The sequence below is a fragment of the Anas acuta genome, chromosome 2 (genome assembly GCF_963932015.1).
Source record: "Anas acuta chromosome 2, bAnaAcu1.1, whole genome shotgun sequence".
In the NCBI taxonomy this organism is placed as follows: domain Eukaryota; kingdom Metazoa; phylum Chordata; class Aves; order Anseriformes; family Anatidae; genus Anas; species Anas acuta.
In genome coordinates this window covers 84,257,465-84,274,047 of record NC_088980.1, presented here as the reverse complement: position 1 = coordinate 84,274,047, position 16,583 = coordinate 84,257,465, and the positions used below count along the sequence as shown (strand labels likewise).

The following is a 16,583-nucleotide window of genomic DNA, read 5'->3' as shown; positions in this document are numbered from 1 at the left end:
TGGAATCTGCAGGATTCATCATTAAACTTTCAGCTTACTACTCAGTCAGAAAAAAATATGTATGCTATGTGGTGCTGCTTTCAGTACCATCAAGTGTAGTGAGACTGTGAAACTACATCCTGCCCTTTAAACTATACAGGCTAATCACTGTGTATAATAGTAAATATGTTCAGTGCTTATATGAATTTATATTTTCAGACATGAAGAATGCAATCCCATCTACTGCAATATCTAGGCCTAAATATATTTCAGTATGCTACAGTAGACTAAGAATCACAAGACACTGAAGATACAAAAGGATGAATAAACACAATGAAAATGTATGCTTGCCTTTTTTTAAGGCTTATGAACATGTTTGTCAGGGGCTTTGAGTAACTTACAGCCTTGTATTTGCTGGCTATAGTATTAGTGCAGATATCTTCTAAGCCAACAATTGAATGTGGAAGGGATGAAGGAATCAACCCAGGAGGAAAAAAAATAGTACTTTATTAATTTCATCAATAAACATTCCCAAATTTATATAAAATGATGCCCCAACCTGATATAATTTGGGTAAGAATAGGGCTTCCTGACACTATTTTCATTGAAAAGCAGAATCCTATCACAGCCTAATAAATTAAAAATTTCTATAACACTCTGAGAGTAAGTGAAAACAAAAGCTGTTAGATAAACATCATGATTTTGGATAGAGATCCACTCTATCCACTCTAATTGCACTCTGATGGCTAAGGGCTGCTGCCAATTAGCTCAGCTAACAAATCAATCTTATACTTTTCAACATTCACTGCAGTAGTGAAGTTATAACAGCAACAGTGTATAATATTTTTTCAGGCTTCAACCATCCCTCAACTTATTAAGGTCAAAAGTCTGAAACAAAACACTGCTTTGTGTTAGCCAACAGGTCTACATGTGAGTACAGTTTCTTGTATAGTGTTTAACCTGTTATTAACTATGTTTGCACGATAGCATTTTAACTACAGGAGGCTAAGGCTGAAAGGAACAAAATAACAAGAGGAACAGTTAGTTATAAGCTTATTCGATAATAAAATAAAAAGAGGAACATTGGAAATGCCATTCTACATCAGGCATGTTGTCTCTGGTTATTGGCAAAGGACAGCACAGAAATAAGTGGAATGCTCAAAGCACAGATCAATCAGACTCTTCATATTCAAAAAAAACTTTAGAAGTTTAAAATGTGATTTACCATGCCACCTAAGCTTTAGGTTTTTTTTGGGATCTATTATAACTCTATTTCATCCTGATATTCTGCATACTTTGTATAGAGTTGCTGAATATGTTGAATAGTTTTTTTTTATTCTTAAGTTTTAAGCCTCAACAATGTCTTGCAACAAGTTGCATCACGTACCAATGCCCTGAATAGAATTAAATTCAATTAAGTGGCTTCATATTGCTTTAAAATTAAAAATTAAAATTGTATATTACAATACAGAGTGCACAGAAATCCCAGTGTTTCCTCTGCAGATCTGTTATTATTTTAAATATTGGTCCTTTGTACACTAGAACCGTGTCTACTCCGATTTATCAGAATCCCAGCCTTTGGCTTTCTCTGAAAATTTCCTAGGGCTATACTCCCTTCTACTACTTTCCTTTAAGAACAGTAAGTGTGGCTACAGAACAGATTTATAGAACAGCTCTATCATGCCTCTGGCATAATTTTCAATGTGATGTGTCATGCACCCTTTTTCCCCATTTTGATTGTAACTGCATAATGCCCTAAGGTTGTTGCTGAGCTACCTGCAGTAAAATTTAGGTGTTTGCGTACTTACAAAGACAGCTTTGTGATGGAAAAAATTTATAAAATTTGTAGAGGAAACTGTAACATGATCCAATGACTTCAGTCCTTAATTCAAGGGAATTAGATAAATTCAGCTTCAAAATAAGCTCCACTTTGAAGATAAGTGAAGATAACCAGTGATGGAGAATTAACCATTATTTGCAACGTGATTTCAACTAGCTTCAGTCTGGGCTGTTGTAGTCAGCCTTTCTGAGATTGTTTATGGGAAACCCTAGACTACCTTTATGTCTTTATTGGAAATACCTTTCTGAAACTTCCTAACTGCTAAAACCAAATCTACATTTTTTCACTGCTACATAACTTTTCTGGCTTTTAGCTAGTATTATAAACAAGTTGTGCACCCAACTGCTGTCTTGTACTTCACTGTGCTTCAAAGTGAGAGCAGGAGATTCCTTGAAACTTTATGACTTTGCAATGATGATACAACTCTTTTCACTTATATTACTTCAGCCCTTAGAGACATCTAGCAATAAAACAACCAAATCAACCTCTGCGTTGATGATACCTCCCAACTTCAGGACACCAGAAAACATAATCCAAATTTTTCTGCCAGTATTACAAAGAAAAATATTTTTTTATTTTTTTTCTTAGAACCCAAGTTCTTTCCTTTAGGAAATCTAGAGTAATCTCACAATAATCTCACATATCCTCTTCCATGATAACCCAATAGTACATGTATACCTGGCTAGATACACCCTTCAAATCCTACATCTTCTTGCTAGTATATCACTTCAATGACCATACTTCCTTGTAATACCGTATCACAAATTTAAAGCCATATACTTTGAAGCTGTTTCAATTTGATTGGCAAAAAAAGCCCCTGTAATCTTCTTGAAGAATAATGCTAGGAATGTATCAAGTAGTCTGCTTTAGTAGTATCTTAAGGAATTGATTTCCACTTTCCATTCAGCATTTTAGTTATTTTATACCCTGAAGTTTTTTGGCATTTTGAGATCAGGTAAAACAGCCCCTCTCCACCTGCATTGCTTTCTTCTTTTCCTTTAATTTAGATAAATGTAGATATGAAGCTTGCTATCTTTTTCTCTCTTAAACAAACAAACAAAAAACAACAGCAGCAGTCTATCGTTCCCCCTCCCTCCCAACATATTACTCCAGGACAGAGATTATTTTTTTCCTCCTTCACTCCACATAAAACACACAATGTAGAGCTATATGAGTTTCACTCCTATCTTAGGCCTCTGATGTCCTTAAAAATATGCGGTTCATACAACTGTTCCATTACATTTACTATCTATAAATAGGTGCATTTCTATAGCATAGTAATTACTATAACCAGTTGTCATATTTTGAGTTTTAGTCAGGTACTTCCAGGTATCAAGAAGGATTCTTTTGCGTATGCAGATTTTCCATGTATTTTTTTTACCTTATTCTTTGCCTTCTTTTTTAGCACCTGAAACTGGTTGCAGCTGGGGTTACTGGGCTAAGCCAGTCCTCTGAAACTGTACACGAAATACCAGATGTGCTTCTAAATGGCTATCTGGTGTGACCTGCTCTCATGATCGCTAGATGGAGGATAGGAAGAAACTTTCTCCCAGAACAGACTGGTAGAAACATTGGGAGTTACATACGATGTTCTTTTTTGGTCTTGAATTCCCTCAAAATACATTTCAGTTGCTGCATATCTTACCATTACTTGAGTCTCTCTGTTAAAATAAGTATTTATTTATTTATGTATACCATTCTCTCTGTTGTCAATTCTGATTTCACGGAAATACTATTTATCAAAGAAAACTACACTACACGTGTAGTTCCATAAGCGACTAATGAAGCTTGATTTCCTGTAAGTTTATATTTCAAGACTTCAAAATTTTTCCTTCTTTCATTTCCCCTTTCTCATATCTCCTGCCAGTGGAACTTAGCAGTCCTACCACTAAAATTAAAAGACATGCAGTGGCTAGTCACAAACTGCATGTGTGCTAACAATCAAACTCACTGACCAGCATCGGATGCAACCTAGAACAAATAAGGGTCTCAGCAGTAACTCTGTCTCTGAAGGTCAAAACTAATTTAAGCTTTTGTCCTCTAATGAATCAGTATTTTTCACGCAACTTGTTGCGATTTCATATTGTTAGGTAAGACAGCTCTCCAGTCAAACCTCATCACAAGGATGTGAACCTGTTAGAACAGGTCCGGAGAAGGCCCGCGAAGATGATCAGAGGGCTGGAGCAACTCTTCTTTGAAGAAAGGCTGAAAGAAGCTGGGGCTGTTCAGCCTACAGAAGAGAAGGCTCTGAGGTGACCTTATTGCAACTTTTTGGTACTTAAAGAGGGCTTATAAAGAAGATGGAGAGCAACTCTTTGCTCAGGCAGATAATAACAGGACAAGTGGAAAAGGTTTTAAACTAAAAGAGGGGAGATTTAGATTAGAGCTTAGAAGAAAATTCTTCACTTGGAGGGTGGTGAGGCACTGGAATAGGTTGCTCAGAGAAGCTGTGGATGTCCCATCCCTGGAGGTGTTCAAAGACAGGTTGGATGAGACCCTGGGCAAGCTGATTTAGTGGGTGGCATCCCTGTCCATGGCAGAGGGGTTCGAACTAGATGATCTTCAAGGTCCCTTCCAACCCAAGCCATTCTATGATTCTGTGATCTACAGCATAGGAGCTGCTGAAAACCATAACAAATAGCAAAAGTTGTAACAGGACACTGGTGAACTTGCCATTTTAGGACACAGCATGGAATGTCCTGGATGTATTGAATCAGGTCTCCAATCTCTGATCAATAGGACTCCTTACATGAACAGAGGCACTTGGCCTTCACCTGACTTTGTGGAACAAAGCCATTCCCTACATTGAAAGCCCTGGGAAAGCTTATGCATAGTTACCATAAGATTTGTTTCCTATGGTATTTTAAATAAGATCTGGGATTCTGAATCCAAAGCACATAATCTGTATCATACATAACCATCAAGGGCAAAGCTCCTGAATGTGAGAATACATATTTAGGGCAACATGTCCAACTAGATTTGAAAAAGATTTCAAAACAACTATAATTGTTCCATAAAATAAAGTATTGCACGTGACTTGGAAGTCCCTGAAAGAGTTTGTTATAGGAACCTCAGAAGAGAACTGAAGTCACTGTCAACTGTCGTAGGTTGTAGTGAATTTCTTAATTTGTACTGAATTAAGGGGAGTTTTGATAGTTTTCCAAGAGACAAAGGTTTATTTTGTAGCTTTACTTCTAAAATTATATACTTCTCAAAAAAGTGAAGTTTCACAATGCTTTATTTTAAGCAAGAAAGCAAACAACTTGCAATTTAGCCCCTTTCTCAAAGTTAAATAAATCAAACAGCAGAATGATTGCTGTATGTGTAATTAAACACTACCTTAACTGCCTCATACTTGGATATATGTTCACATCATTTCAATCACTTTGTAGTTCACATTTACTTCGACTATGCATGCCAAGTTGATAACCCACTTAACTGACAAAGTTGAGAGTCACATGTACCACTTTTCAGTATGTCAGCATTTTCTGAAACTATTTCTTGTGATTTTTTAAACCGTTTTAATTACTTGATATTGGTTATAATTGCAGCTACACATACATCATCAGAGGAAGGCAGGCTCTATTTTGCAAAACATTTAAAACATACAAGAAACAACTAGTATCCATGGAGTTTACATTATAGAGAGGAAAAAAAAAAAAAAAGATTTGAAAAGGAAACGAGCATGAAATAGTCAAATGTCATAGAAAAAGTGTAATTGTTTGTACCTCACATTTGTGAGAATACATTTTCTGGTTTTGCAATAGTTGATGGAGTATTTTCCCTTAACTTAGAGATCAGGCAGAAACTTAAATAAATAAATAAATAAAAACACAATAACAATCTTTTGTGTTCTCTTGTTGCTCAAATGGGCGTTTGGAATTTATTTTGGGATATGACAAATATTTTAAAGGCAGACTCTGTCCTTTCTGATGGACAAAGTATTTCTGCAAACCTTCCATCTTCAAATTCCTTTTAAAAACTTAATGAAAGAGAACATTTCTGATATTTGTTTTTCCAAGACATTTTTTTTTAAACATGTGTCATAGCAGAAACTTTAGAATAAAGAATTCCCTGGTTTTCAGCACAATTCTGGAACATTAAAATAATAATGAAAAAATATGAATGCAACACTAGGAACTATTTATAAGGAACAACAACACAAAATCTGCTCTTCTGTTCTATTTCACAGAAAAATCTAACATGCTTTGTTTTGGTATATGTGAAGTATATACTCTTTACCAGATTTCCATTACAATACTAAAATCAATGCATATGTTAGCATGACTGAAATGAGAACACAAATACAAAATGTATGTCATCCAACTGGAGCCTTGGACTAGAATTCCTATTCTAGGAATAATTCTGAAAATAATTTACTTTTTATTACTGACCCGAGGCAAACTCAACGGAGATTATGCTTCTCAGGGGAAAAGAGCTTTCTGAAGCAAACGTACAATTTACCCAAGTATGCTGTAAAATCTAAAGAGATTTGTCCTCTGAGTCATATTAACTTAGTCCACAGAATTCCATAGTGCTTTCTCTAGCACATGGATCACCTGAATACATTAGAGTAATACCTGTTTTGTCATCCACCTAAGCTTTCAATTACCTGATTTTGGCTGCTCTTAAATTTGGCTGTGACAATCCTCTCACTCATTAGACAATTTCCAGCATTCTGCACTAACTTTGATTAGCATAAAGATCTTGAAAGGTCCTTATGGCTCCAGATTTTGACTTCAAACTTCATGTTTTTGACCTTCTGGAGTATCTGTGTTCTAGCTCTCATATATCATAAAAGTTTATGGTCTTCTATATTGAGCATAAATGCTTAAATGGTTTTGGTCTTTATTCTCCAGTCATCTATTTTCATGTATTGAGTAAACTTCAGTGAGAGATGCCATCATGTATTTATATCTTTGGAATATCTGCATGCATCAAAAGGTTCATTATTATTTTATAAAATGCTAAGTTTGCAATAGCTGCATGGAACTCTCTACTGAGTACTGATAAGAAATATCCAATCGTCTTGGTTGAATTCTGTCTTGGTTGAATATGAGATACAGCCAAGGAAACAGCTGATGAGACTAAAGCAAAACACAAGCTGTAGCCACCTGCTGTGCTGTTATGGACTAACAGCAATACAACAGAGCTAAAAGGGAGGAAATTTGCTGAGTAAAAATTACATAGTAGAAATCATCAGATGGACACAGACAACTGCTATGGATATGGTAAAAGCAGCAAAATGAGAACAGCTAAAGAGATTAAGGTTGGCTGTACTACAGACACACAGGCTGGTCTCAGATTAGTAAACAGAAGAGATAGGTACTCCCTACCTGATATCTGGTCCACTGATACTGCCGGCAAACAATATGAAGACCCTTTCTTAAGAAAACAGTTGCGGTGTTTTTTCGCTCCCAACCCCCCACTGATAAATTGTTTTAAAGATAAAGAACCACCATAGTTGAAAATGGTCCCAAGACAGCACTTAGGCCTCCCTACACTTCTGATGCATCAAAAAAAAAAAAAAAAATCATTTCAAAATGAAATGAAGTCTAATATTTTTATTTTCTTCTTAAATGGTATGCTCTCCTCTGTCTATGTGCTTCTTTCCTGCTTTTTAAGAATGCAAGTCCTGACTACACAGACAGCAGAATCCAAACCATACAACTGCAGAAGACCTATGGCAACTCAGGTTATTCTAGCATTATGAAAGTTTCCCTGAATTCATCTTTACTGAAGGTAAATAAGAAACTCAGAATGCCTTCTTTTATATTAAAGCTATCTTCTCATGATTGAAAAAAAAAAAAAAAAAAAAAAGAGAGAGAACTTGGTATTTTAATTCCCTGAGCCTATTTATTTCAGGTATGCCTTTCATTCACTTGGTGAAAGGCTTATAACATCTTTTACTCCAGATCTAATAGTAGGTAGGGTAGAATACTACCACTTTCATTGCATCTTTTCCTAAGATTATTTAGCTTTCCAAGTGAATAATGAATACCAGTTAAACTAGAATACTTGTTTATCCCATCCCATGAAGTCATGAATACTAGGAGATGGGATAAACAGGGATGACTGGGACAGAAACCTTTCACACTATGCTCTTTACTATGCTAGCCATGAAGATTTAACAACAGATCTAGGCCATATGTCTGCTTTTTTTGTGTACCATTGGGGGAAACAAATATTTTGGAAAACTTTGAAAAAGTTATTAGGTTAATTCTTAAAGTTCAGCTGAAAGACAAGAAAAAAAATGTTGGATGTTTTCAATATAATGAAAATGCACTTTACCACCAGGATAAATATTAAGAGAACAAATCCTGGGAAAATACGCAAATGCTTAAAATTAAGAAAGGTAACAAATGATCCTTCCTTTAGTACTGAATTACTACCAGACTAACAAATAGTCTAGAGATGATGACAAACCTCAGAATTAATTGTTTACTCTCTGAAATGAAGGCATGTAAAGATTGGTTTAATATGTGAAAAAAGAAATAAATAAAAATTATTCTGTGTCTAGTATTCTGGAACAAAGCTCAGTGCATATTTCTCAGTGTGCAACATTAGGCCTGGTCATTAAACTCTACATGGATAAAACAGAACCCACAATTTTCCTTTGAGCTGTGTTCATTTTGGTCACTGGGGAGATTAACAATACCTTCTGTCATTCAGCAACAGAATCTATCTTCTTAGGTTTCAGCCACTTCAAATTTTGCTTTCTACATAATATCCCCTTCCATGACAATCCATCACTAGAATTCAAATTAGCTGTAACATGAAACGGCACCCCAAGGTTCATCTTCTGATATTCACCTACACTTGCTAAGTCTTTCCTTCAGCTTCTAGTTGTACTGCAACAAAATCCTTTCCTTTGGCTTTGATGGCGTTAACCATTCATCACTATTCACACCGACCTTATTTTCCTAGTGTATTGCAGTGAACTTGTCACCCTGCTCTCTGCATGTCTCTGCTATGTTTCTCTCAAACACTCATACGCTGCTATGTATATACTGCTTCAAGAAAGCAATGTTCCATTTTGATGTGCCCATCCCATGAAACATAATGCTCTGTTTGTTCCATATGTAAGAAAAAGCCCCTATATGCTGTTCCCCACACTTCTCTTTGTAAATGAGGTATTCACAATTTATTTAATTCATTCAAAATTGTCCCACAGTAGCTTCATAAATTGGCAGCTGTTAGGCTGCTGAGATGCTAAGATCACTGTGTAATCTGTATTCACTTTTTGTCACATTATTTATTTAGATTTTAAAGCTATCCTTTTCTGTGCTGTACAGGACCAGAGACACCAGAGACCTGGACTCATAGCAAGAGTTCCCATGTATTCTGGTGAACAAAATAAAAAAGACCATAAACCTGCCAAAGACACATTCCCCGTCTGCACCAACATTGCCTCAGGAAGCCTATAATCTAGATGACATTATATAAAAACTGATTGATATATATTTCTCCAATAAACTGTGTGAATTTCAGCACACACCAGCAATGCAGAGACAAATGTACTCTACTGACTCATGTTAGGGGTACATCACATGGGCACATGCCTATTTGCTGAAGGGCAAGCTGAGAATTACTTACCACACTGCAGCCAGGACAGTCAGGACCATTTTCACATATCCTACGCCGAGCTTGAATCCCTCCTCCACACTGAGCAGTGCAGCGTTCCCATGGACCCCAGCCTGTCCAAAACACATGAGGGGGGCACAACAGATGCTCATTGCAGTACCTGTGAGAAGAGGCAGACAAGGAGCCAAATAATCTGTTTAGTATCGAGACAAAAACTCCTCCAAGTTCTTTATTTGATTATTCAGATAGGTGTTTGTACAAGAAAATATTTTATACAAAGGGCCCTTCTCTTATTCATAAAACATTGAACTAATGGTTATCACACTGTGCAGAGTTTAAGAATTTATTGAAGCATTTGAAGCATTTGTTTGCTTTATTCAGTGCCTTAATACTCTCTATGATACAACTCATGATACAACCATGCTATTGCACTGTGAGCACATAAGCAAGGCTGACAGCTACTTTCATAATAACAATTGTGGCTATACATCTGGGGCAGAAATGAGTCAAACAAAAGACAACCATTTAGGCAGGCACTCTTCTATCATTCTCCAGCCAAGCATTGATTAGGAACCAACTCTCTCATCCTTAGAAAGCTTTTTTTCTTTTTTCTGTTTTTTTTGCATTTTGCTTTCTACAGTGACTCCACTTTTATGGGCAAAATAAAAACTGAAACATTGACTCTAGGCACAGAGAAGTGTATTGTTCTGATAGTGTTACTGCTTTATCTTGTAAGGGGTGTTTTTAGCTATTATAATCTTTGCAGGATTTCCCAGTGGGCTGCAAACTGATTCAGGGTGCTTCCAAGATCTTGAGGGAAACAGGAATATCTAATTACAAAGCCATCATTACTGTTACACGACATTCAGACATTTGGGAAAGTCCCAACTTTTAGTGTTGTTTTTTTTTTTTTTCTTTTTGACTTTTTGTAAAAACCTAAGGTTCCTGATTTTTAGAGTGTGCCATCTAGTGACACTGGCTGTAGCATACACTGCTTGGTAAAGCCCCTCTGTGTGGGTTCAAAGGGTTTGGGCTATCAGTAAGCACAACTGGGACTCAAAAAGGGACCACTGTGGTTGCCACTGTATGGCTCTTGTTCCTACTATTTCTGACTGTTCTGAACAAACAATTCCATTTATTACAATACTTCCTCATCTTTTACACCAGTCATCCAAAATCCACTGTCTTCTTGCATTTCTGGCAGGCTTTCATCACTTTGCACTCTCTTGCCATGAAAACTGAACAGTAATTCATTTTCTACACAAAGAGAAACAATGACAGTATAAACTGTTGTTATTTTCAGAAAGAATAACAACATTTCAGAAAGAATAACAACTTTTTTTTTTCTTTTTCCAGAAATCCCCAAGATCTTCAAGCTTTAATTATTCATTACCAAAGAATTTACATGTTCAGAAGTCTGTAAGGAAAAAACGTTGTTTGTGTGATATATATATATCAGTATATATATATATATATATATTTATATATATATATATATATATATATATATATATATATATATATATATATAGAACAACACTATATCTATATAAACAACACTAAAAGTTGGGACTTTCCCAAATATTTATATATATATTTATATATATATATATATATATATATATATATCAGTAGGCTTATCACATACACTGGACCCTGTGATTTAAAATTTATCTGTAGGTCTGAGCAACTCCACTGCAATTTAAAAGGTTGGGAGTGGGGTAAATGGGGTAGCAATATTTAGTGTCATGTTTTGGTATTGTTAAGTAAACTATTAACAGCTTGTATTGGGCTTGTCTGCTGTTCTCCAGCAAACTGAGGGGAAAACAATAAAAAATCAATATTTATGAATCTGCTATCTCAGAATTCTTCTGTGTGTGATTTGAGTAAATGTCTTTTCAACCATAGTTTGTGCATAAACTTTTTCTTTTTCTCTTGAATGTTCATTATTTGCATTTCGCAGTTCATATTATGCTATCCCTAAAGATGCAGAGGAATGTTCTGGGACTGGATATTCTTCTCAAAAAACTCAAACAGCTGCATGCATATTCTCTGTCACATGCATTCATTTATGGAAATATTTGTGATAGTTGGTCTCTGTGATCATTTGTTGAGAATGTGTACCCAATGAAACTTACATGCAACATCACCATTTATTTATTTAAACGAGTACATATTTTGCATATTTTAATTAGTTTTGAATGGAGATGTGCTAAATTAATTTGGGATACACACATGGGATTAAGCAAGTCTGCCATGAAATTGACAATTACTGATATTCAGCCACGCAAAAAGTGAAACTAAGGGTGGGATTCATCTCACCTTAAAATATAGACACATACAGTGTAGCTCTCTAGAAATGAAGTACTCATCTAAACTTGAGCAACAGCTCATGGAAAGAAACAATCTTTTTAAAAACATGAATTATGTCACCATAAAGTAAATGTCTAATACAGGTCATACAAATACAGTCCTCGATGTAGATTCCTCTATAATAACTATGAGAGTTGTGTGAGAGAGAGACATCTAAGATTCCATACAGCCAATTCAAATTTTGTTGATACAACCTACAGAGCTAGAATCATTAATTTGGCACAATTTAGGAATATATAGTAGAAAGAAACAAATTAGTTTGTTCTCCACTGCCTGTATTGCCTAGAGATCTATAAACTATAGTGGAAGTTCAGCCATCTCACTTGTGCATTAACACTCACATCGTGGACACCTGAAGTCAGGTGTGACAAATCTCATTTGGATGAGATTCCTGACTCTACACAGTGCCTCTTAATGCCATCGTGCTCTATCACCTGCTCTCTCTCTTAAGTGGAAGACAGAATGGAGCCTAGCAATTGACACAGTAAGCACTTCAAAGACTAGCAATTCTGCTAACCAGCAATGTTTAAAGTTACAGTTGAAACTACAAGATGAAACTGAAAAAAAAAAAAAAACAACCAAAAACAACAACCAACCAAACAACAACAACAACAACACAAACAAACAAAAACTAAAATTCACGTGCAACTACTACTTTCAAATCAGGGAAAAAAATATGACAAAACCGATTGCTGATTTTTATTTTTTTCAGAAAAGGAATAAAAATCACAGTGTACAAGTGGAATCTGATTTTCATTTCAGTCAGACAACCTCTAAAAACATCAGGTATGTTTTCAAAATTAGATACATCCCTGAAATTGATCTTTGAGTGCTGTGCTACAGCAAGGGGCTTTGAGCCAAGTTTCATTATATTGATTCTTGGCTGCATTTCAAGTCACTCAGTAACCCTTTTTCCCTTTTGCCCTTTCTTCCCCTCTTAATTTTGTTCTCAGGACCCACAGGGCTAACATTTTACAGTAATTCAACAAAACACGCAATATAAGAAACTTGGATCTGTGAAACCACTGCCCTCTCCCCTAATCCCATCTCTAGCTGTGATGAGGTCAGATAGAAGAACAGCCTAGCAAAATGTGGGTTTTGTACAGTGACCTTTCCCATTTTCCCTTAGAGTGAGCCCAAGTTCAAATGCCCTAATAAAGGAATTGTCATACTGGGGAAAAGGAAAACATCCTCTATCCAGACATGTCCAGAACCACTAGTTCTTAGAGTAATTTGTAAGTTTTACTCCAGGCAATTAGGGTACAACTGGAATTTATTTCAGCAATTTATTTCAGTGTTATAAAAAGACAAAGTATTTGACTTTAGTCAAATTAGTGTTGTCATGCAGCACTGAGTACAACACATTAACTGCATGACAGTTACAAATGTATCTTTTTCACTCTGCACAGAGATTCTGTTTAAACACATAACTCTTAATTTTGAACAATATTTTGTTAGTATGCATTTAAGAAAAACAAACTAACTTTAATCACTGTCCACCCATTCCCATGCAATACTGTTGTGTGCTGGGTATTCGTGGTTACCAGCTGCTAACTTACTGGGAAGCACAGACTGTGCTGAGGTTGATGGGAATGCTGGATTCCTTTAATTGAAGGCAGACGTATGACGCACACACATGCCTTTCTGGAAAGGGATTGCTGCATCAACAGAAATCCCCACTCAGGAGACTCTGGAAGGTGGCTGGGGCTGTGGCATGTGCTCTCAGGAATTTCTGTGGAAGAGGAGGGAACAGACAAAGCGAGGAGCATGGGAGCACACACTTCCCGTCAGGAAGGGTAGTCGTGGGAGTAGGGGCAAGTCCAAGGGCTCTTGGTGTTTGATCTTCTCTGCTGAAGGAGACCGAGTTCATTTGTTCTGCTCAGAAGCAAACAGGGCTACACAGATGGGATGTTTGGCTCTCAGTGCTTCCTCCTTCTCATGGAAACAAGTCCAAGAGTTCTGAATCTTCTGAGGATTGTGTACAAAGTAAATGTGACAATATCTGCTGCTTCCTACATTGTACTCCTGAAAATTTCCAGTGTTTTCAATGGTTTACTCCTTAACTGCAGCCAATTCATTTTTCTAATTCTGATTTGCTCTGCTCCTTTTTCTTCCTTTTTCCCTTTGTAATAGAAGAGGAATACACTTCCTAGAAGCAAGGGATTTTCATTTTAATGTACCTCAGTTCTGCACCAATAGGAGGAAGACCAGTGGACTTAACAAGGCTGTACTACTACATCCTTCCTCAGCAAGGAGAGGAAAAGCATTTCCATTCAGTGACAGAACAGTGACATGCAATGTCAAGACAGGACAATACAGACTCTATAAAGTCAAACCTGTAGAGTTTTCCCAGCAGCTTCAGTGAATATTCCACACACAGGGGAAAGAAAACAAAAGAAAACAAAAGAAAAAAAAGAAAGAAGAAGGAAGAAGGAAGAAGGAAAAGGGAAAGGGAAAGGGGAAGGGGAAGGGGAAGGGGAAGGGGAAGGGGAAGGGGAAGGGGAAGGGGAAGGGGAAGGGGAAGGGGAAGGGGAAGGGGAAGGGGAAGGGGAAGGGGAAGGGGAAGGGGAAGGGGAAGGGGAAGGGGAAGGGGAAGGGGAAGGGGAAGGGGAAGGGGAAGGGGAAGGGAAAGAAGAAGAAAACAACAGATTTTTGTAAGCCCCTAGTGAATTTATCAGGTTGTTTTCCATCTCGAGTCTTAATTACAATATTATTTTATCTGATTATCAAATTCTGTTTAAATCCTATTTTTATTCCCTCTCCATATTCTGTCTAAGCACACATCAGCTGCATTTTTGACCTATTTCTACAAGGCAAATTGACTTTGTAATCCCAGTCTTTGCTGCTATCTCTCAAATGTTTTCCATCCCCCCATCCTTTAGCACTAGAGCATGCAACGGCCTAACCTATCTGCAAAACTTTAAATTAGTAAATATTTCCACTGACTTCAAGGGAATGACCAGCAAGCACAGATCTACTTGATGCATTAGACATTGCAGGATCACAGATTTCATGAGGTAAAACAAACATAGCCTAGCCAAACATTTACTCCTTAACGCATGAAAAATATTCTCAAACTGAATATTCATTCACATCTGTAGGAGAATTAACCTCAGCAATAAGCTGTCTTTTTGTGTTTATTTTTATGTAATTATGCACTGGATTTCTACTGGAACCAGTGTTTGTTTAAAAGCTGTTACAAAACTTGGCACAATGTTGATTGTGGAAACTGAATCCCTAATTAATCTCCTAAACGTGTGAAGGTGACATGAATGTGTACTTTTGTAAAGCCAAAAGCACACAGTGTGTAAACCACCTAATACTAATTTTTAGTAAAACTATACAAATATTCACCTTACTTATGGGCTGGGCCACTAAGAAAGTAAAATGTTAAGCTATTTATTCATTAATTCATTAATTCATTAATTTCCATGAGAAAATCTGAGACGCGCTTATTGGCACTCTGTAGGCAAAGACATTTCTTAAAAAGTACTGCAAGTGGACTACTTGCTGAGTCTGCCTAAATGTATTGGGCCCGGTTCTTAAGTACACAGTGTCCACCTGACACAGATGTAACTCCACTGGCACTGAACGGAAACAGTGAATTAATACTACTACAAATACTGGTACTCCATTGCCCTCAGCTCAGAACTCTCCACAAGCTGTTAGAGCCCTGAGGGCACTCAAAAAGCTTTAATGGAGGCAACCAACCTCACCCATGGGCCCAGGAGCTCTATTTAAGGTCAGCCAGGGATCTTCAAGACCGTAGTTTGGATTCCCACTGGGATCTCAGGCTGCCTCATCAACACAGTATCACCTAGACCCAGATGCTTGGTTGAATCCGGCCACAATCTGCAGGCTTGCTCTGCTCCCTTGCTGTGGGTGGTGGATGAGCCCTGCCTGGCAAGTTTCGTAGGACTCTAGTTTTAACAGCTCTGAAAAGATCCAAGTTCTTTGCCTGACACTGACAAAATCCTGGGAAATAATTGTTAAGATACCTTGTTCCTCTAGAAATGCTGCTTTACAAATGGTGTAACAAAATGTCCTAACATACCACACCTTCTTGAAATAAAATATATATTACCTTTCCAAAAGCATCAGCACACTAAAGTTTCGTGGACAGCCTAAACACAATCAGGGTAGAGGTATGAAAGTTAGCTGTGAGCAAGCTAGTGAATGAGAGGCACGTTGATAAGACAATGCAGGCCTGGTGGGAGTGGAGGCTGTTTCATGGAGAAAGTAAACAGCTACAAAGGAACTGGGAGAGAAAAAAGGTATCCTGCAGTAAATTTACTGGCACATAATCCCAGACTGCTGCTGAAATGGACAAAAGAGGAATAGTACAAGTAACTTGCGGGCTACAAAAGCAGAGCAACTTAAGCTTTCTGTTTGCTCAGAACAACTGCGTACCAAAATCCAATCCTTCTAAGTAAGTATTTCAACTCATTGTAAATATAACTTTCCATTTTGTACCTGCTTTTTCAGCGCATCCGTTGTCTTAATACTGGACATTTTCTCTTATAATCAGATAAGTATTTCTCACAGCTTTCTGTGTTTCTCTGAAACTCCTTATTGGACTATTCTATGCTAAAATAAAGATGACAATGACTGCTAACATTCATAGTCCATCACCAAAAAGTCTATTCAAACTAAACTCTTTTCTTCTATATCCAGTCTTATTGTATCTTGCCCTGGACTGACCTCTCAGTTCAAGAAAATCAATAACTGTTATTCATGCTAGGACAGAGCTATGTGGCAGCAGATATAATTCTACATTTGGTGAACAGTTTTTTGATTGGGCAAACTA

The 16,583-nt window shown here is 36.9% G+C and overlaps 1 protein-coding gene across 6 annotated transcripts in view; it reads right to left on the bottom strand.

Annotated features, from left to right (window-relative positions):
* The window catches only part of SEMA5A (semaphorin 5A), a 329,026-nt gene that overhangs the window by 60,088 nt on the left and 252,355 nt on the right, over nucleotides 1–16,583 (bottom strand). For all 6 annotated transcript variants that reach the window (XM_068671017.1, XM_068671016.1, XM_068671020.1 and 3 more), the window contains one exon: nucleotides 9,416–9,563. In XM_068671017.1, coding sequence (XP_068527118.1) covers nucleotides 9,416–9,563 — 148 coding nt within the window. The remainder of the gene's footprint in view (nucleotides 1–9,415; nucleotides 9,564–16,583) is intronic.